General features: G+C 36.8%; 1 protein-coding gene across 1 annotated transcript in view; it reads right to left on the minus strand.

Annotated features, from left to right (window-relative positions):
- The window catches only part of CFAP221 (cilia and flagella associated protein 221), a 34896-nt gene extending 13858 nt beyond the window's left edge, over positions 1 to 21038 (minus strand). Inside the window, exons 1-13 of the mRNA XM_034423507.3 lie at positions 20930 to 21038; positions 16310 to 16471; positions 14879 to 14979; positions 14067 to 14153; positions 13842 to 13937; positions 11909 to 12009; positions 8757 to 8860; positions 7372 to 7531; positions 4982 to 5114; positions 4782 to 4893; positions 4106 to 4217; positions 2958 to 3045; positions 703 to 792 (exon numbers count right to left, since the gene is read on the minus strand). Of these exons, the coding sequence (XP_034279398.2) occupies positions 703 to 792; positions 2958 to 3045; positions 4106 to 4217; positions 4782 to 4893; positions 4982 to 5114; positions 7372 to 7531; positions 8757 to 8860; positions 11909 to 12009; positions 13842 to 13937; positions 14067 to 14153; positions 14879 to 14979; positions 16310 to 16448 (1323 nt within the window). The 5' untranslated portion in view covers positions 16449 to 16471; positions 20930 to 21038. The remainder of the gene's footprint in view (positions 1 to 702; positions 793 to 2957; positions 3046 to 4105; positions 4218 to 4781; positions 4894 to 4981; positions 5115 to 7371; positions 7532 to 8756; positions 8861 to 11908; positions 12010 to 13841; positions 13938 to 14066; positions 14154 to 14878; positions 14980 to 16309; positions 16472 to 20929) is intronic.
- Positions 21039 to 21539: the final 501 nt, after the last annotated feature.

Genomic DNA, 21539 nt, shown 5'->3' on the forward strand with positions numbered 1-21539 from the left:
TTTATGACAGTTGCACTGACCAAAGGTCATGTGACCCCCTTTTGCAACAAGCAAAGTCATTGGGGAAGCTTAACGTTGCTACGAACTTAACAGCAGCAGTGATTCACTCAACAATCATAGCAAGAAAGGTCATAAAATGGAGCAAAACTCACTTAAATGTCTTGCTTAGCAATGGAAATTTGAGGCTCGATCGTGGTTGTTAAGTCAAGGACTACTTGTAAATGGATTTATCTTTGACGTTCTAAACTCTGCATTCTTCAACCTGCTTTCTCCAGATGTTTTAAGCTTCAGTTCCCCTGAATTTGTTAGGTGGGGATTATGGTGAGTTAAAAATCCAGCACATCTGGAGGAAGGTGGCTAGAGAAATTTATTAAAAGTAAAACTAAAGAATGAATTTTTTTTAAAAAATCTAATCTAAATCATAATCAAAGATTTATGATGACAATGTAATTTCTTTCTTTCTTTCTTTTTTTACCAACTTCACATGAGTTAAATCTAGGAGAATCCCGTTAAACCTATCTTCTATCTGATCCTTGTGCAATACTAATCTAATTCTCACTTGTGCAACTCCAAACAACTAGACCTCTCCATCCGTTAATATTGTGACAAGAGGGCCTGACAATGGACATAAACATTTACTTGTATATATTAATTTTAAAGTATAATTCCATCTACTTTTAAGCCTTTTTAACAAATCCATACCTCACTGATGTGTCGGACGATACGTTTCAGAGAGATTTCAATATGCTTTCTTTCAAATTCCTTCTCCAGAATGGGGTCTCTTCTTTTAATCTAGTTTGGACCATAAAGGAATGAATGAATAAAACATATCAATCAAAAGCATTGTGTTTAGTAATACGAGCAGAGCTGATTAGCAAAATGTTGCATGCCAAGGTTGCTATTACCATCCAAGCACAAACTGCTGTGAATGTAGAGCAGGAATAGACATACAACCTGCCAGATGTTTTAGACTACAGTTCCAACATGTCTTTGCAATTATCATATTGGTTGGAGCTAGAAGATATTGAAGTCTAAAACATCTGGACAGTCCAAGTCTCTTAATTCCCATGACAGGATAGGGCTGTTTTCAGACACAAAGCTCCAAATATTGTAGCATCATTGCTTTTCTCCAGAAGTGAAAATTTAATAGTAACATTATAGTTCCCAGGAATCTAATGAGATCTATATATGACCTAAAAGTGCTTTTTCAAAAGGCAACTGGACTTTGTTTTTCCTTGAAGGCAAAGACCTTGAAGAACTGAAGCAGCTTTTTGGATGAGAAGCGAAACGTTTTCCAGGAAAAAGCGAAGTCCAGTTGCCTTTTCAAAAAGGGGAAACCACGACCTGGATGACTGAGAATTGTCCACAGACATTTATATATGACTCTTTTTCTCTTTAAGCTATCGCAAAATGTTTCTTCTCAGAACTACTTGAAAAAGTCACTTTTGACCCGTTACATCTGTCACACCACCCGCCTGGTCCTGGGATCACAATTCAGGCAACTTGGCAACTAGCTTGCCTTTACAATGGTAGCAATGTTTTGTGGTCACATGATCATGGTCTGTATCTTCCCAATCCGTTTCCAACAAGCAAAGTCAATCGGGGAAATCTGATTTGCTTATCGACGTGATGGAAATTCCCATCCCAATTGTGGACTACCGGTATCTAACAGAGATAGATACTGACAAGTGAGGGATTTTAATTAGAACAATTAAAAGGGAAAAAAAAGGGATTGCAGATGATACGTAGATTCCTTAGATCATTTTATACAGCTGAAAGCAATCTTAAATCGAAGATCTTCAACCTATTCAGAATGAAATCCAGCTATGTTCAATGGGATTCCTTTCAGAACTGTAAGATCAGGCCTCAGGGAGAATAATCAAAGCCCTGCAACAAGCTACACTTGACGATGAAAAGGTGATTTGGAATCTGCATGGAAGCTCAAATAAATATCCGTTGATACTTTCTTAAAGGCTGATCATGTGCCATCAAGTTGGTGTTGGCTCTTAGTGAAGCAGCACCTTTTCCTGGCCTTATGCCATCGTAGTCCAACAAAGCCAAGCAATTTTCCACTTTCAGTCTGGATTGCTGTACAGCCCTAATAATCATTTCAAAGTGCTTAGGAAGGGATTGTAATTATAACACCAACTATCCAGTTCCACATCCCTGCTGTTCATTAAAAAATAACTCTTTCAAGGAAAACTGGCTTGGTATAGAGAGCTATCTTTCGGAAAAAATAAATTGAGAGAAGATGTCGGAGATGATGGGACCCACAGAATTGTAATAAAGAATAGAAATAAAAAACAAAGGGTTGGAAAGCGACAGATCTCTGGTTTCACAGAAGAGCTCATGTTTTTCTATGGGACAGGATATCATCCAAGTGCAATCTGACATATACAAAATGAAGGACTCGAAAAGAAATAAAGCAGTAGTGCTATCTTTGGAGCCAAACCAGAAGAGACTATGGATAGATGTTCCCAAAGGGATTGTCCAGCAGACTATCCCCATTTCTCTTCTTTTCTTTTGACATTGCATGTGAACTCTGGAGTTAGGAAAATAAACCATTTTTAAAAATAAGAGTAAGATATACAAAAGATTATGGCAGCAACGATGATGTCTGCTGTGTTTCAAGATAAGATCCCATTTTCTTTAGTCTAAAAAAATTATTCTACTCTCCTGATATTTCCCAGAATATATGAAGCCAGAGTCCCAAAGCTGTTTCTTTTCCGAAGGCAACTGGACGTTCTTGGTGTTTTCTTGGAAAACGTTTTGCTTCTCATCCAAGAAAGTTTTTCAGTTCCTGAAGCGAAAGGTTTTCAAAGCAAACACCAAGAAAGTCCAGTTGCCTTTTGGAAAAAAAAAATCATCTTTGGGACAACCATGACCTGAATTATTGAGAATCTCCATAGATATATAAAGCCAGGAGTTATTTTTATACATTATAATACTCTACTCACCTTGTAAATTTCTTCTTCTTTCAGTCGATCTTCAAGGATTTGCTTTTGAAGAGTTGGACATATTGGATCTTTACCTAAATGAACTTGCCTATGTTTGAAATTCAAAAGAAGAAGAGTTTTAGTAAAAAAAAAAAAAAAAGATCAGACAAAGCCCTCTTGACCAACAATCCTTCCATCTGAAGAAAAATAAACCTACTGGTAATATAAAAATGACTTTTGTAGATTATCTGTCCACTGACCTGCTGTCACTTCACTACACACATCAAATCAATCAACCAATCATGTTGATGCACATGACTGACAGTGAGGCGACAGGATGGATAACAATATTCTAGAGTTGAACATTTTAAAAATCCACTTATTTTAGTTAACGAAATTAACTTAAATTTGTTCTCCTGAAGTCACCCAACTGTAAAATGCTTGGCTGACTTATGCTTCATAGGGTTTTCACAAATTTAGAACTGTGGGACTTGTAATTAATAATGGACAAGCCAGGTCAAAGATCATAATGGTTAATTCATACATATGTAAAATCATGGCTTGTTTCAACTCTGGTTGTTAAACATATCATAATGGCTGGATTCACAGAGTGCAGTAAACCACAAATCATGGTTTGAAAGTAATAGATTAGGTTAACATCTTATACTTTGCCCGGATTTGTTTTTACATTTTTTAAAGTCTTAGAGCATTGTGTTAATCTAGTCAATTGACTGTACCCATTGGTGGCTTGGCAAAAATGCTTCTGTTCATGTTAAGGCAATCAATCAATCAATCAAATGATCAAGCAATACACTTGATTATTTATTATTCCCTCTTATTATTTCTGCTTTTTCACATTATTCTAAAACCTCTATCAAGCCTCTTTATTATCCTTGGATGTATGTGTTATTACACCTAGAGTTATTACAAGGCCACCAACAGTTTAAAAAATGTTCCTTCCCACTTTTATTGGTATCTGCTGCTTACCTACAGTGAAACAACTAACCACAATTTTAGAACATGTAATCAAACTGACAAACTGAGAAATGATAAGTATGTAACTTTTATTGCAAAACCTCTTTTATTAATATGCTAACTGGCAGAATGATTTGATTGGAAGAGTTATTTTAACTTCCTGCCCATTTGGTATAAAGTGTGCCATCACTCACCACTTAAGTTGATTAATTTCCTCTTCTTGTATATCCTGTTTGACTTTTAGTTGAAAAACGGCTTCTTTTATCTGTCGTGTTTTAGTTCCTCCATCACCTTGTCCTCCTAGGACTGCATAACACAGAAATAAAAAACGGTTAATCAGGATATTAAAAGGGTAGCATTAAGCATATTTCCCATTCTTAAATATCTGAAAGAAGCAGAATTATTGAGAAGTTGCAAGATTTCAAAACACTGCACTGATATCAGGAGCATCCTAAGATAATTTATGTAATTATATTATCATTAAATACATTTTATATTACTTCCTACACGATTGACACACACACACACACACATATGTGCACACACACAATAAATGCTAATTTATTATATATATGATAAATTTGTGGAGTCCTTGGTAAAATAAATTTAAACTATATAATAGGGCAGGATAAAATATATAATTAAGTATAGTAAGAACATACATTGGAATTGACAAAAATCACTGTCAGTTAATTGCAAAAAGCAATTTTAACTAGAACAGCTTCCATCCTGCGACGAGACTTTTAACACCATCAAACAACATCTGCCTAACTATCTTTGAGTAGGACTTGATTGGTGGATAAAAATGCCAAATCGAGTCTAAATATTTGGATGATTGTGTGACCAAACAATAATAATAAAAGTTATTACCTTCCCTTAAATGTTTAATCTTCAATTTGCCTGGTTCCTGAATCAAAACTGTTCCCACAGCGTAAGGATTTGACAAATCAACAGGGAACCTCAAGTTTTTATATTCAATAGTCTACGAAAATAAATAGGCTATGTCAAAATGACTGTTGAATGTTATTTCCTTCCTTTATAGCAACAATTTATCTTTGTCCATTCTGTACCTGTCCTTTTTGTAGCGGCCTGGGCTTTTTGTCTTTCGGTGATCGTGTTTTCTGTGGCAGGCACAACACTGCTTTTTCAGCAGACTTTGGTATTCTTTGCAAAACTGACTCTTGGTTCTCCAAATCTCTTCTTCTGGAATTTGGGGGGGGGGGGGAGTATAGAAATTTAGGGGGGGAGGGAAGAAACACATTAGCTTTATTATCTGGGTAATGAAATATTGTTCTAAAAAGGTAAAGCTCTAGTAAAGAGAGGATCCCTTGGGAAAATTACATACATTCATAGCACACACAGAACTCAGTTCAAATTATACAGCACAAACGGAGACATTTCCCTTTTCACCGTATACATTAAACCGGTTCCTGCTATTTTTGAGGAAAAAGAAAGGGATGTGCTAGAGCAGAGGTGGGGAACTATGGTCCCTTTATGACTTGTGAATGTCAACTCCCAGAATTCCTAAGCCAGCATGGTTGGCTCAGGAATTCTGAGAGTTGAAGTTCACAAGTCATAAAAGGGCCATAGTTCCCCACCCCTGTGCTAGAGTGTAGCACCAGTAGACTTGGGAAATAATGGAATGTGGTGGCGGTAACCAAGGGGGAGGCCAAAACTGTTCTCCAACTCAGATTTTCATTTGGACTGGAGGAAAAAAATCTTGTAGGAAACGCTTCTCCCTTTGAAACATACTTTATGGGGATTCTTGAAATCTGAGGCCAAAATTGGCAAACTGCTTCAATGGCGTGGAACGCAATATCACTTCTCCAGACTCAATTGCAATTAAAATCTTTGCATATTATTTATTTCAAACTGGCTTGTTTGGTTTATTACTCCAAAACAGTCCATTCTTTAAATGTCAAGGGCAGCTTTCTCCCTGGAGCTCTGAAGGCTTAGATATGATTGAATGTTTCTGGAATGATGTTCTCCTGATTGAAATACTATGACTTCTTTCCTCACAGACATCATCTTTGCCCTCATCACTCTAATGATAATGTGTACCCTCTTGGCACTTGTCAATGCTTCCTGCAGCCAGTTTATAAAGAGAGTATCAAAAAGAGGAAACAGCTGGTTTTCTACTGCTTGTCTCCATCACATGTCATGCTGCATTAGCTAAACAATGAGGGAAGGAGTGGGAGGGAAGCAAGCTGACCTCTCTTTAGGGAACAATAAAGCTACTTCTCTGTGCAGCTAGGATTGAGGAGAAGTCATAGCTCCATGGCTTCGAGGAGGAGGAGGAGGAGGAGAGGGAATCCAGGAGACAGATGAGGCTGACATTCTCAACAATGTGTAAGCTATTTCACAAGTTTAGAGGAGGTACTATCATCACAGTGTTTCCTCTGGTGTTGGAGCTGAGTTGATTAACTTGTGTTAATTATCTTGAGTTAATCAGTTTAATTTCTGAAGACAACTGGAATCCATAAGCTAGCAGGGACGTGAAATGCCAATATTAGTGAGTCCCTTGCAGGTGGAAGGGGCCTATGACTAGTGAACCATTTTAAAATGACCTACTTCCATTTGTTTCTTTTTACAGGTAGTCCTCGACTTAGGATCACAATTGAGGCCAGAATTTATGTTGCTAAGTGAGAAATTTGTTAAGTGAGTTTTGTCCCATTTTACGACTTTTCTCGCCACATTTCTTAAGTGAATCACTTCAGTTAGTTAAACATGATTTAATATGATTGTTGGGTGAATCTGGTTTCCCCACTGACTTTGCTTGTCAGAAGGACCCAAAAGGTGATCACATGACCCAGGGACATTGCAACTGTCATAAATATGAAACAGGTGTCAAGCATCTGAATGTAAATCACGTGACCATGGGGCTGGTACAACGGTCATAAGTGTGAAAAATTGTCATAAGTCAGTTTTTTCAGTGCCATTGTAGCTCCAAATGGTCACTAAACAAGAACTACCTGTATATTAAGTGATTCTGTTGCTGACATGCTGTCTTACAACTCAAATGAAACTTTTCACCTAAATTTCCCCTCCAGCCATTGTTCTCGGTGGACAATTATTTTGTGAAACAGTTCAGTTTTGCTACTTTCCTCTACTAGCCTAAGTGACAGGAAGCATGGTTGAACAATGTTATTTTTTCACTGGTCCAGAATCCACTAACTAAGATTCTTGATAAACATGGTCTAGTAGTCAAACTATCACTGAGGCAAGCATCTACGGATTGCAATGCAAAAAAAAAAGAAAAAAAGTTTAACCAGGACTGATATTTTATAGCACATCAATTTCAATGGGAGATAAATGTAATTAACATTTTCAACATGATGTTTTTGGGAGTTAGACCTACTCAGTTGATATAGTTTTTTTGAATACGTAACCCTCAGTTGCAAATATTATCTAATAAAGATCTCTGTTAATTAATATTCAAAACATTATGAGCTTCACGTACATAAAGTTTAGGTGTGGAATAGATGTTCCCGTGAATGTACAACTGTAAGGTTTTGAGTTAAACTGCGAAATCCACAACTGGATTTTTATTTGGGCTGTCCCATATTCAAAAGGTGCAAATGTAACCATCACTTCTGTTTTCCCACTGGCTGGAATTATTCCTGTAATGAACAAACAAAATGTTATGTTGGAGTTAATGTACTTATTCTAAAAATCTGCTATTCTTTTCCTGTCTAAATATTCTCTCTCTCTCTCTCTCTCTCTCTCTCTCTCTCTCTCTCTCTCTCTCTCTCTCTCTCTCTCTCTGTGTGTGTGTGTGTGTGTGTGTGTGTATTGTTCCGGGTGCTGCAAGAGAGAAAATATTTTGATCAGCTAATTGGAAAATATTGCTACGCAAAGCAACTTTCAACTACTTGGATTGCTTTCTAAAGAATTAACATGTCTCCTCTCTGAACCTTTGTACATATCATACATTGGCTGTCCTTGTGGCCCAATGTACCGAAAGATGATTCTGGAATAAAAGTAGCTTGGAACTAAATTATTTTGAATTCAAAAGCCTCTTGTTTCCCTGGAAAGACTTGGATCAAGTTTCCCAAATAATCAATTTAGAGCTAATATAATACATTTAATTTAATTAGTTTTCATATTTCTGAACTGCCCATCTCCTTCAGATCATTATGCTATTTTCAATTGGCGGGTAGGGTCAATTTCCCCAAAATTAGATCCACTGCACTGAAAAGCCCAAGAAAAGTACTTCTGCCTGTGTGAATTGGTGGGTTTTGAAAATTTTGAGTACATTGCTTCCCCTTGAATTTCAGTTAGGACTGCTTTCTAAGAAGTTCATGATATGGCTTTCCTAATTCATGCTTTTTCAAATCCTTCCCATTATTTTTCTTATTGTTCATTCCAATGTCTGGACACATTGATGCAGAGGATTTAAAATCAACATAAAATGTTTTGATTACGAAAGGTCAGTTTTGGTTAGCTTTACAAAAAGAGGGTCTGTGAACCATTCCTATCCTACGGAGACTGGCATCCAAGGCAGGCTAAGTTTTGGGAAGACCATCTGAATTTCGAAAATCTATGCTTGAGCAAATGTCCCCATTATCAAGGCAGAGTAGGAAGGAAGTATATACATGGTAAGTTGATTTGCTTTGGTGTATAAATTAGAACCTATGGATAGGTTCACATAACATGCTCAGTGAAAATCAAACAGAACTTGGGAGGACTTAAGGTGACACATGAAATCATACTGGGAGATAGCCATTTAAAATTCATTCATTCATTCATTCATTCATTCATTCATTCATTCATTCATTCATTCATTCATATTACTATGTAAAATTCCAAACATTCATGAATCACGGCTTCCCTTTCAGAACTTACCTGACATGGGTTGTACAGTAAAGGCTTTGTGGGATTGAAGGTACTCAATCTGAAACTCAAAATCTATGGGGCAGCTACACTGCAGTGGGATCACATAGGACTTACTGAAAAAGGAGAACAGGACCAAATAGCAAATAATTATATTCAAATTTTTAATATTATCATTCCAGCAGTAGCATGGCAGAAAATATGCTGATATGATGGCATAAAATACGGAACCTGTAAACAGGAGAGCAATTTTCAAAATAATGCCTGCCATATGTTAAATTAAAGCCTGTTCCAATTTAAATGATTTGCACCCAAATTTTATTTAGTTACTGGAGAATGAGCTACATGAATATGCAGCCCTAATCAAGCAACTATATTAGATAAATTATGATTTCATATTTTATGAAAGTTGGCAGTCTCGTATTAATAATTGAAAACACATATGCATTTACCTCTGTATGTATGTAATTTATTTTAGTGAGGTTTGAGCTTTTGCATTATAAATTCATATAAAAGAAAAAGCAGCTTCCTGTTTTCATGAGTAAAAAAACAGACCTCACTTGATTTTAATTTAAATATTCTTCCTTTTTAAAAATTAACAATTAAACCTTCACGGCTGTAATTTATTTATTTCATATTTCTATTCCATCCACCTCCCTGAAATCCTGTTGAATTCAGTGAGGCTTACTTCTTTAATAGGTCTGCAATATTCATTACTTGTTGCGATTCAAAAACATGCAACCTCACAGACTTTGTTCTGTTTTTAAAACACAGCAAAGTCTATGAAACTGCACGTTTTTAATTCGGTAAATTTAATTCTGGAAAGTAGTCTGGAAAAAAAATCACTAATGGCTGCGGATATAAGACTACAATTTTTCACTTCTGTTAATGGGATTTTTCAAGTGGAATGACATGAATAATAAAAATGAACAAGGGACATTTGGAAATTAGATTTCTTTACCAAAAAGGGTAGAATTGAGGACAACTAAATCTATAGCTTGACTCTTACTTGTAATATATACTGCATATACGGTACCATATTTATAAAGCCTTGTTTAATAATTGATATGTTTATGTGCATGAGTTCATTTCTTGTTTAGGACAGCAGCTTAAATCAATAACTAAGCTTTACTTAGTATGGAATGCAAGGGTGAAGCACTGAATGCAATTCTGCCATGACCCTCTAGGCGGGCATTAGGCAATGGAGCTTCAGGGAATGGACTTCCTCCATAAAATCCAATGCTATTATAACTAGCATGTAGCTTCAATTTGTAGGTTCTTGAGTATCTCATAATTTTTTCCCAAGTTTACTTTTCTGTGCAGATAGCAATTCCTGCTTCACTATTATTTAGGGAAAAAAATTCTGAATATTCTCCATTTAAGTCTATTTCATTCCATGAACTCCAATATAAATAAACTGTCTCACTTGAATCCTGTCTAGCCGATTACAATGGAATGCAGTTTACATACAGTACTTCCTAAAAACAATTCTTTCTGTCTTTCTTGTTTGTGTGAATACCAACAATAGTATCTTTTTTTTTGATGGGCGTTTAAGAAGTTCAACCTGGGAAGCATTTCTTTCCTTTGCAAATAATTGAAGCCATGGATGTATAGAGGGTATTGCCAAGGATCAAAGCAGGAGGAAAGAAAAGGGAAAAACAGACAGAATTTCTAATGGAAAAAATAAAATAAAATGTAAGATTTAAAAGTAAAAAAACAACCAAAAAAAATCTAACCCCTTAATCCTACTCAGATGCACTCAGAAATAATTCTCTGTCCATTTAACAAGTATATTAGATGGAGAATTTGAACATTCTCAAGAAATAATGCAGGAGTATCCTGAAAGCTAGAGATAGGCGGGGCTGCCATAAATTTCAGACCTTGCTCCAAAAAGAGATATGTGAAATTTACAGCACAGGGAACACAAAAACCTCTTTATATAATTTTTTCCAATTATGTATACATCTGATTCTACAACAGAAAAGAAGTTCAATGCCTGAATATACAATTGAAGTTGGCATCATGAACTGCAGGTAAACTGGCTCCCTTCAACAGGCAGGGATGGTACAGTATATTTGAGTATAAAACTTACTACTACTACTACCAAGTTATACTACTCATAAAAGAGAACATTTGCAGTTCAGGAATGAAATGAGGGGTCATTGGTGCTCTCTGAACTTGGTTGTTTCCTTGCAGATGTTTCATTACCCAAACTAGGTAAAATCATCATTATAATGTTACCTAGTTTGAGTAATGAAACATCTGCAAGAAAGCAACTACAGTAAATTCAGGGAGCAGTAATTCTACTCAGTTTATACTACGAACACACTATTATTTCATAGCAGTTATCCATAGGCATATTCTTTCTCCATATATAATCATTTATCCCTACCAATATAAAGATGTTCAGATGAGAATGCTTTACCCACTTTCTGCACACTTTCCGCCGTGCTCTTAAGACCCTCCTATTCCAGCAAGCCGGCCTGGCCTAATTTTCTCCCCTTTCTTTTAAATTTTTAAATTGAAATTTTAATTTGTTTTAAATTATTGGGATTTTTAATTGTCTCGGGCTAAATTATTTAATTTGGTTTTAATTATGTTTCTAACTTTTGTATTTATTTTGTGCCTATTCACCGCCCTGAGTCCTTCGGGAGTAGGGCGGTATATAAATTTAATAAAACAAACAAACAAACCCAGAGAAAAAGATGAAACAAATCCTGTTTTTTTTTTTCAAAACAGTAAGATCAGGGGAAAATAAAAAAAAAGAGAGGAATACTTCCCCACCAATCACATTTTCTTAAAAGATGTAAGGCTCCAGAAAACAAAAATATTATCTAGAATTTTAGTCTCCCACTTTCATTTTCTCTCTTTGCAAAAGTTCTCAGAGTCATCAGTGAACAAACACAACTAGGGTGTGATAGCTATCAATAATTTTACAAAGTAATTCCAGAATTACATTTCACAGTGCCTCGTCACCAAATGAAAAATATATAAATATGCTGAGAATAAAAACAACTTCAATTGCATTTCCTGATTGAATCATTGCTGTAGATGAGGCATTCTGTTCTTTCGCTGCCCACCGGCCAAAGTCTAATTATGCCAATTCTTTTTATCATGCATGAAGAAGAGATGAAAGAAAAGTTATTGCTTTAATAGCCACTTGCCATTGTCCCAAAGGAACATCCGACAAATTAATGTAGGCTGGAAAATCTACATTATTCATCACAGGATAGGCATGGAGAGGGATCAGCAAAGTTTCATCTCCCTGAGAAGAAAAGAAGAGAAGGATACAGACAGTCTCAGGAGAATTGTGATCTAGGGGGAAACTAGTTCTGCTCTCTTACACCATTAAGATTACACTGCTCATAATGACTTAAATAATTATGGGGATATTTTAATTCCCAGTTAATATAAAACATACAGCATATGAAAGCCTAATTTTATATTATCTTCCTAGATTTAAGACCTGGGAGGACTAAACCTATTACCATGCCTGTTCTTGAAGTTTTGACACCCAAAATTAACATGATCTGAATTTTTCCACTTGCATGCATGCACACATGCATGTACACCATGCTATTTCTTTTAGGGTGAGAAACATTTACTTTCTACGAGTTAAATACAACATTAGATTGTTAACAGAGGGCTTTGATGTTTAATCTTGCTGTTTAATTTTCCTGTTAACTACCTTTCCTTACCTATATGGTAGTAGATAGATGACAGGTTAAATTAGAAGTAAATAGATTGCAGAAATTTATTTATTTAATTGTAGGCCTGCTTTGCAAGGGGCAGAAACTATTATTGCTGCAATATATTTATCAGTATTCAAGTAGGGAGACTATATCTATCTCTAGTCAGTCTGTCTCTCTGTTTATCTGTCTATCTGTCTGTGTTTGTGTGTCTTTCCTAATGCACATTTTAAAAAAACATTTTGTCTAACTGTTTTATTTTGGATTTTTTTTTTTTTTTTTTTTGGAGCTTGTATTTTAAATTTCTGGATAAAAAATTATTGTATTAAAAAAGAATAAATATTATGCTGAATTCAGAAAAGGTGTAAGAAACAGGATGCCAAAGTACTTGGAAACGTGAGTTCTAAACAGAAAAAAGAAACCTCGTGAAACCTAGTTACAATTCACTATGTATAAATGTATTGCATAGTTGGTGGGATGCAACCAGTATCTTGGTTTGCAAGAAAATCTCTAAATCAGAAATCGTAACTAGAAGAAATTCGGAATAAAACTGAGCTTTGGTTGAAGTTGTGATAAATTGGCCAAAATGTGCCAAAGTGATCAATACTGTTAATATAATTACCGATCGCTTTTGGCACATTTTGGCTAATTTACTAACGTTCATCACAATTAGTATGAAAGCTGCATGTAGCACAATTAGTATTAAAGCTGATAACCTAGTTTACATGTTCCATCTTACAAAATGTTCATGAATGTTTTAAATAGGCATCCCAGTTCCTAGGAAAGCAATAAAAAAAATGCTGGAAACCCGTCACCTACTTTATTTTAAGCCGAAGTATATATTCCTTTTGAGCGTCCATTTCAGAGGTGGGTTTCAGCAGGTTCTGACCAGTTCTGGAGAATCGGTAGCGGATATTTTTAGTAGTTTGGAGAACCGGTAGTAAAAATTCTGACTGGCCCCACCCCCATCTATTCTCTGCCTCCTGAGTCCCAGCTGATTGGAAGGAAATGGAGATTTTGCAGTAACTTTCCCCTGGAGTGGGATGGGAATGGAGATTTTATAGTATCCTTCCCCTGCCACGCCCACCAAGCCATGCCACACTCACCAAGCCACACCCACAGAACCGGTAGTAAAAATTTTTGAAACCCACCACTGGCCCACCCCCACCCCCCCAGGTGCTGGGTGCATTCTCTTTTGATTGGCCTTGGAACAAAATAACTTGAAGAAAAGAAATCAGTCAAAGAACCTAGTAAAAGAAGCTGATCATTAAAGAGTCTAAAGAATCTTCAATCTAAGCATAGTAAAAATATTCATTGTATGTGCTGATGTCAAGAACAGTCAGCACTATCTTGAATTGCATTTATAGGGAGAGGAGAGTTCCTACCTAGATCTATTGTCTTTTCTTACCTGAGAATGGATTCGGATGCAGTCGTAATAGTATCGCCATTCATCAGGGCAAAAATCAACTGTTACTGTAAAGGACAAGCCAGGGACAAGCCGCTGCTATAAAAACAGAGCAGAACAATTTCCTATGGAAGGCTTCAAATTATTTGTTTTGCAATTTGGCGAAGTTCAAAAAGGAAGAAACGAAATAAATGTGAGCACTCTCAAGGTTACTGAACAGACACTTACAATTTTGTTATATTTGATCTGGAAATAGTTTGTTTCTGGCGGAATAATATGGATGTTTATAACTTCTCCGGAAATATTTATCAGTTTCTGTAGGATAAAGCAAATAATTCAAAGAAAGAAAAAAGATATTCCTGTCAGTATTTTTGGCACAATTACAGACAGAAAGTGATGTAGATAAAATGGTTAACATTTAAGTTAATGTGGAGGACATGAATGGAACAGAATACAGCTTGTTAACTGGCACTAGTCAATTCAGGTGGGTAATGCCCATCTGCAGGAGCTGCATTGGTTGACTATGGCTTCTGAAGCCAATTCAAAGCCCTGAGTATAGCATCTTATACACCTTAGGACCTCATTATCTTTGGGACTTTCTTCTTTTTGTAGAATCTGTCTGCCCTACGCTGTCTTAGCAGAAAGAGAATACAATACAAGTGGGATGCTGGGATTTGGAGAATCGCATTCTCAGGAGCAGCTCCCTCCCTCTAAAATCACATGCCCCCAAGGATAACAATAGCTTTTATGAACAGTAATTAATTTATTGCTTTTAAAATTATGTTTTATATATGTCATTATCTTTATACATTGTAAGTGGTTTTGAGTCATAAGGACTATATTTATTTATAAATTAAGCAAATTTATATGGCCACCCAACTCACAAATACGTGACCAAGGATGGATTACAATATTAAAAAACAAGACATTAAAACCCCTAAGCCACCCACCCTAAATATGTATGTGGGTAAATAATAAATAAGTTAATAAATGCTTGAACTCATTTCAGGGTATCAGCTCTTAACTCTTTCCTTACTTACTAGCACTTGCTGATGATGTTTTTCTACCTCAAATCCTCCATAATGCATGATAGCAGGTTTAGCTTGTATAGCATTATTTCTTAATAGCTTTGTATAAATCTCTGAAATAATAAAAAAAGGAAACAAAACAATAATTGGCACAGCCAGACAATAGCTCCAGGAATTCACTATAACTAATTTTATTCTATTTTTTTCCTAATATTAGATAGACTGATATAATCTATCTCAAGATCTTCCCTACACGAAAACAATCTATTTAGCCTACCAAACCACAAACTACCCCATTCCTCAATCTGACAGTCTTTTTTTTTCTGGCCAATATTAGGCTTCATCCTAAGGTAGCATTATGTATGGGATTCAACTGCAGATCAATTATATTGTATTATTCAGTTATGTTATATAGACAGAGAGGGACTATTTCAGATCCCACTCCAACTATTGGGATCCAGGAGCCTTCTCTGCTGCGGTGCTTGCGCTTTGGAGTATCTTAAGATCTAAAATCTGCTCCCACCCTCTTATCCTTCCGCAAGAACCTGGGGATCAAATGGGGGAGTTCTAAACTGGAGGTGGCTGCTGGACTGATGGCAGAGTCGTCCCCCCTGCCTCCCCCACCCCCGCTCTCTGTTTTCCACCTGTCCATCTTTTTGGTTATCATATTGTTGTACTCTTGTTGTGTTGCTTTTTCATTATTTGTTTTATTGTTTCATTATTTTATTTCTCTTCTGTTTATGCTCCTTTCATTTTCTTATTATTGTAAGCTAGTTTAGCCCCACAGTGAGATAGGCAGCCAATAAATTTAACAAATAATTAATATTCTCTGTTCATTCAATATGAATGTCTAGAATGTCAGAAACTATGTTTCTGTCTATGTTTCCATCTATGTTTCTGTCATGTATATATGTATATTTACCCATGTATGGATGAAGTGTTATTATTTATCCATCTTATGATCTTGTTTACTATCTCCTCATATTGGTATTATGATTGTGGTTATTATTATTCTGTTGCTTTGCATGTACAGTGAAAGTTTCTGCACCGGATAAATATTCCTTGTGTGTCTAATCACACTTGGCTAAACAAAATATTCGAATTCAGATTATCTTACATGATGATATATGTCTTGAAAGAATATAAAAGAGGACTGTTAGTTCAGTGAAATTCTCTGTTCTCCACTGGCAATTTCCCCCTTCCTCAACCACTGGGAAGGATCTTCCAACCTCAGGAGTGGATTGCAAGGGAGGAATGGCGTGCATGGTATTAACAGAGACAGCAACAACTGGTGATAATCTACTGAATTATTATATTTTGAAATGAATTTAGGTGCAACAAGACTCTGCCTGTAAGCCAAGGTGATAAACAATCAAGTTCGTCAAGATTATTAAGGTAACCAACAATTCTTTTCTGCCTGAGAATAGTCAACTAATCACTCACTTGATTCCAGGAGGTGATGGGGAACATCAGTTGTATGCTGGGACTCCTCCACAAAGCTGTCCAGAAGAAGGGATGGAGGGCTTCTGAAAGACCCTTTGGTGCTGTGGAAGTCAGTCTGAATATTACTCACAACTTCCATCCTCTGGTTGGAGTTTATGGTTTCTAGAATAGCAAAAAGATAGTACCTTGTTACCTGAAACAAAACATGTAACATAAAAAAACCCTCCCTGTAATCCAGGGGTGTCAAACCCAATCACATTGGGATGTTTTTTGCCTTTGCAGAGCCAGGGTGGGTGTGGACCGTTTGGACCATATCTGGCCTGCGGGCTGCCAGTTTGACAGGCTTGCTGTTATCCCTTAATTCGGAGTAGAGTCAGGGCAACCGGATGGAACTGAGCATTTATTGGCCAGATGCCCCTCCTGACACCATGTAGAGTTTGCAGCAGATATTTTTTCTTTATGCCTAGGAAAGAAACATCTGCCGCTACCGGATTGAACTCTCAACCTTCCAAGTGGGAGGTGAGCATCCTCACAACCAGGCCACCAGGCCACTACATATAAAAATTCTACATGCACCAATATATTTATTTCAACTGCTATGTGGTATACAAATTAGTAAGATTTTCCAATGAAATTAAACAAATGATTGCTGCCCACAGCTTGAAATGATTCCTCCACCCTCACCCCTGTATCTGTCTATTTGATAATTATTTTCCTCAGGCAATATCTAGAAGTATCTTAACTTTTCCAGTTTTTTCTTCATTCATTTAATACGGGGCATAACAGTAGCATTTAAAGTTTAAAATAACTTTAGAATGAGTTGTTTACATAATGAAGATAATTATAAAACACAGTAGGACCTAGAAGAAATTATATGTCCAATTGGAATAAGATGAATTATTTAAATGTAAATCTAGCTTGAGGCTCAGCACAGAAAATTAAACTATAAAACGCCAGTTTCCAAAATATGACTTTTTGACAGCTGTCACTGCCAATTCCCTCACAATGTCAAAGGGAAACAAATACTTTTTCAGGAAGATAGATAGATAGATAGATAGATAGATAGATAGATAGATAGATAGATAGATAGATAGATAAATAAATAAATAAATAAATAAATAAATATTATAATGTGAAGCTGACCATTAAACAGCATCCCAATGCCAAAACTTCTTACACCTAACCAAATGACTTAAGACGAGATTGGAGGAACTGAATATGTACAGCCGGCAGGATAGGAGGGAAAGCGGTGGACATGACTGAAACCCTTAAATATATTAAGAGTGTGAATAAGGTTCTAGAAGGCAGTATTTTCACTATTAAGCAAAAATCAAGAACACAGGGACATAATCTCAAATTTACAGGAGGGAAAGTTCAAAAGTACTGTTAGAAAGTATTACTTCAAAGAAAGAGTAGTAGAAGCTTGGAATCAACTTCCAACAGAGGTAGTGGATCAGTCATCAGTAACTGAGTTTAAACCAGCTTGGGATAAACACAGGCCCATCATCCAACAAAAATAAATAAATAAAATAATAGTAAGCAGACAGGCACCTGCCACATAACACCCTAGACTTAACAAATTTCAATAAAAAAGACAAAAAAGTCTAGATCCACGATAGTGAACCTATGGCACACGTGCTGGAAGTGGCACACAGAGCCATCTCTCTGGGCATGTGAGCCATCGCTCATTGCTCTTCTGGGTTCTGGCGCACCGGCCAGCTGGTCTTCACGAGCCTGGGAGCACTGGAAACCGGAAGAGCAGCTGCCTGGTGTGCATGCAGGCACCGGGCGGCTAATCTTCCGGTTTCCGGCGCGTGCATACACATGCACATGCTCTTCCAGTTTTTGGCATGTGCACGTGTGAGTTTTTGGCACTTGGTGCCGAAAAGATGCGCTGACACTGGTCTAGCTAGTGGATGTGGCAGTACCTGGAGACAGCAAAATAGAAATATAAAGACCTGCAAATAGAAATACAATGACTGTGGAAAAAGAAAAGAACAGTAAATAGGAGGTTTGGGTGAAATCCCAAAACAAATGGAGCACCACTTGAGCACCACCAGCACTGATAAATTCACTATCAGTCAATTGCAAAAGACAGCTTACAACAGCTAAGAACAGCTGTTCTTAGAACAGCTTACAACCTGTGACAATGTTTGTAATACCATTAAACATCCACATGTGCCTATTCCAAGTCCTTAGAAAGAACTTGATAAAAATGCCAAACCAGTCTGAACATCTGGCTTACTGTGCGATGACCCATAATAAGAAAATAATTAAAATTAAAAATAATAAATAAATTAAAAAGAAAACAAAAACAAATAAAACACTCAAAAGGCAGACTCGATGGACCACTGGGTCTTTTTCTGCTGTCAGTTTTCTATGTTTCTATGTCATCCCTCACCCACTGCTAGGTCATACACTCTGCCAACTCATAATTTGGTTAACAATACTTTACTAGTAAATTGTAATTGCCTGAGCTTATGCATCATGCCAAATCATAAAACCTGATTTACAAGTGACAATGGCTGAAAACACACATTCAAACTTCAAACAAATTACATTAGAGTATGGTTGACATCAGGGTGGATTTGATTTAAATCGAGTTGATTTAAATCACAATTTAAATCATGATTTAAATCACTAGTAAAAAGGCTTGATTTAAATCAACTCGATTTAAATCATAATTTTTAAAGAGCAACTGTCATCTCTGCTACTCCTTTGACCCACTGTTGACTCACCGATAGTCTCAGTATTGCAGAATATACAGCCTCATGCTACATAACTAAGCCCCATTTCAATAAACTAAATCATTTATGTATCTTAAATAGAAAACTATCTTACAATAGATTTTTACCCCAAAAGTTTTTTATTAAAATAAATTCGATAAAAATAAAAAAATCCGATTTAAATCAAAAAAATCCAATTTAAATCAAAAAAGTCTGATTTTTTGATTTTTTTTAAAAAAAATCATTGATTTTTATGCACCCTGGTTGACATGATGCGTGAATCTATTTCCCTAGCCTTGTTCTACAGTATTATGGCTTTAGGTTGTTGAGTTAGCTGGCAAAAGGCATGAGCAAGAGATCCTGTATTGAGAAGAAAAAGAGTGAAGGTGCAGTTTTTAATTTATTGCTGTGCCGTACCTTCTATATCTCTCTTCCAAGAAAATATAATACTGACTTGCCTCAGCAGGTAGCATCACCCTTCTGAAGGGTTTAAAATCTCAACACGACTGGGCAGCAAAGTGACATAAGAAGGTTACTCCTTCTTTCCATTTAGTTGTCTTCATTAGATATAGTGATTGCAATGGGCCATAGATGCCTCAGCAGTTAAAGATGCTAACAGTCCAAGTTCAAGAGCCGAACTCCACGCAACGGGGTGAGCTCCTGTTACTTGCCCCAGCTCCTGCCCACCTAGTAGTTCGAAAGCATGCAAATGCAAGTAGATTAAAAGGTACCACTTTGGTGGGAAGGTAACAGTGTTCCGTACGCCTTTGGCATATATTCATGCTGGCCACATAACCATTGAAAATGTCTTCAGACAACACTGGCTCCCTTGGCCAAGAAATGGAGACAGAATTGGACACCTGCCAGTTAGTTTCTGGAGCTTTCCTTTTCTATTATGGCACAGTTGAGATGGCCAAACTGCATTATAGATAGTCCTTGAATTACGACCACAACGGAGTCCAAAATTTCTGTTGTTACGCAAGACAGTTGTTAAGTGAGTTTAGTTCCATTTTACGCCTTTGTTGCTCCAGTTGTAAAATGAATGACTACATTTGTTAAGTTACTAACACGGTTAGTAACTGGCTTTTGAATTGACTTTGCTTATCAGAAGGTCACAAAGGTGATCACATGACCCCGGGACACTGCAACCGTCATAAATGTGAGCCAGTTGCCAAGCGCCTGGATTCTGATCACATGACCATAGAGATCCTGCAATGGTTGTAAACCATTGTGTTTTTGTGAACGCAATGGTGTGAAAAATGGTCATAAATCTCTTTTTTCAGTGCCCTTGTAACTTCAAACGGTCACTAACTGAATGGTTGTAAGTCGAGGACTACCTGTGTATCTTTTTTAAAAATATATAATTTTACAAATAATATAAAAATATATTATACACCTTTTTTAAAAATGTGTAATTTTATAAATAGTATAAAATATATACTATAATTAACAATCTTGGTACCTAGAAAAAAAGCAAGCTTGCTTCTTCATATGCTTAAACATAAGAATCAGCTGAGTGGAGTGCTGATAATTTAGCAGCAAGCAGAATGCTTGCTAAAAAAAAAGAAATCTTCAGTGTAATGCCTAGCATTTCCAATTAAAGCCCCCTGCTATATATTTGTGTGTGTGTGTGTACACACACACAAATACACAAAATATTTGGTCTGTTTTGGTGAGGTGGAGAAAGAACCTGGAGTAAAATGTGCAAGTGGTAACTTTTAGTCTTAAGGCAAAACAGAAAGAAGCCACTACTAGATCAAAGGGGGCAGGCGCTGCTCCGAAGGAGAGGAGTTTGCATTTGCAGCGGAACCCAGAAACTCTCAATTACCTGCCCCCCTCCACGGTCCCTCCCAGTTTTATTTTGTCCTTCGCTTGGAGGGACCGGCGAACCTACCGGGAGCGGAGGTCCTTCCACAGAGGAAGAATTTTGAGCCGGTGAACCGGCCAGGTGCGATCTGTAGCTGACAAACCACTTCGCGCCCGCCCGCCTCAAAAGCTTCGGTTGCTATGCTGTTCATCAACTGTGACGTTCTAGAGCGGCAACAGGGCTTTGGACCGTACCATTCTCTAACCCTGGGAGGGGAAGACAAGGAGAAGAGATGTTGACGGACGGCCAGCAAAGTGTACAACATCTCTCTCGGCCGTGGAAAGCAGAATGGTTTTGTGCTCGTTCTGGTTGCGTTGCAACTCTTAGAAAAGAGTTGGGAGTTGAATAATAGAGACAGCGCTGTACGATTAATTACTGGCAATTAACCAGTAGCAAATTGTGGCAATTAATTATTTAGCCGAGACGGCCGAGGGATTGCAAGACTTGAATTTGAATTTGAAAGAGGAAATGGGGCGGGTAGAATTAATAAAGGGGGACGCGGTAAACACCCTTCGCCTTTATTATCTCAGCTACGTGTATATAGTTCGACTTCAAAGCTGTTTCCCAAAAAACTATATCCGAGAAAACATCAAATAAAAAATAAAACGGGGAAGAGTTGAGAAGTAAATGTGCCAAC

This window comes from Pantherophis guttatus, chromosome 1 (assembly GCF_059756535.1).
Source record: "Pantherophis guttatus breed Tessera chromosome 1, ASM5975653v1, whole genome shotgun sequence".
In the NCBI taxonomy this organism is placed as follows: domain Eukaryota; kingdom Metazoa; phylum Chordata; class Lepidosauria; order Squamata; family Colubridae; genus Pantherophis; species Pantherophis guttatus.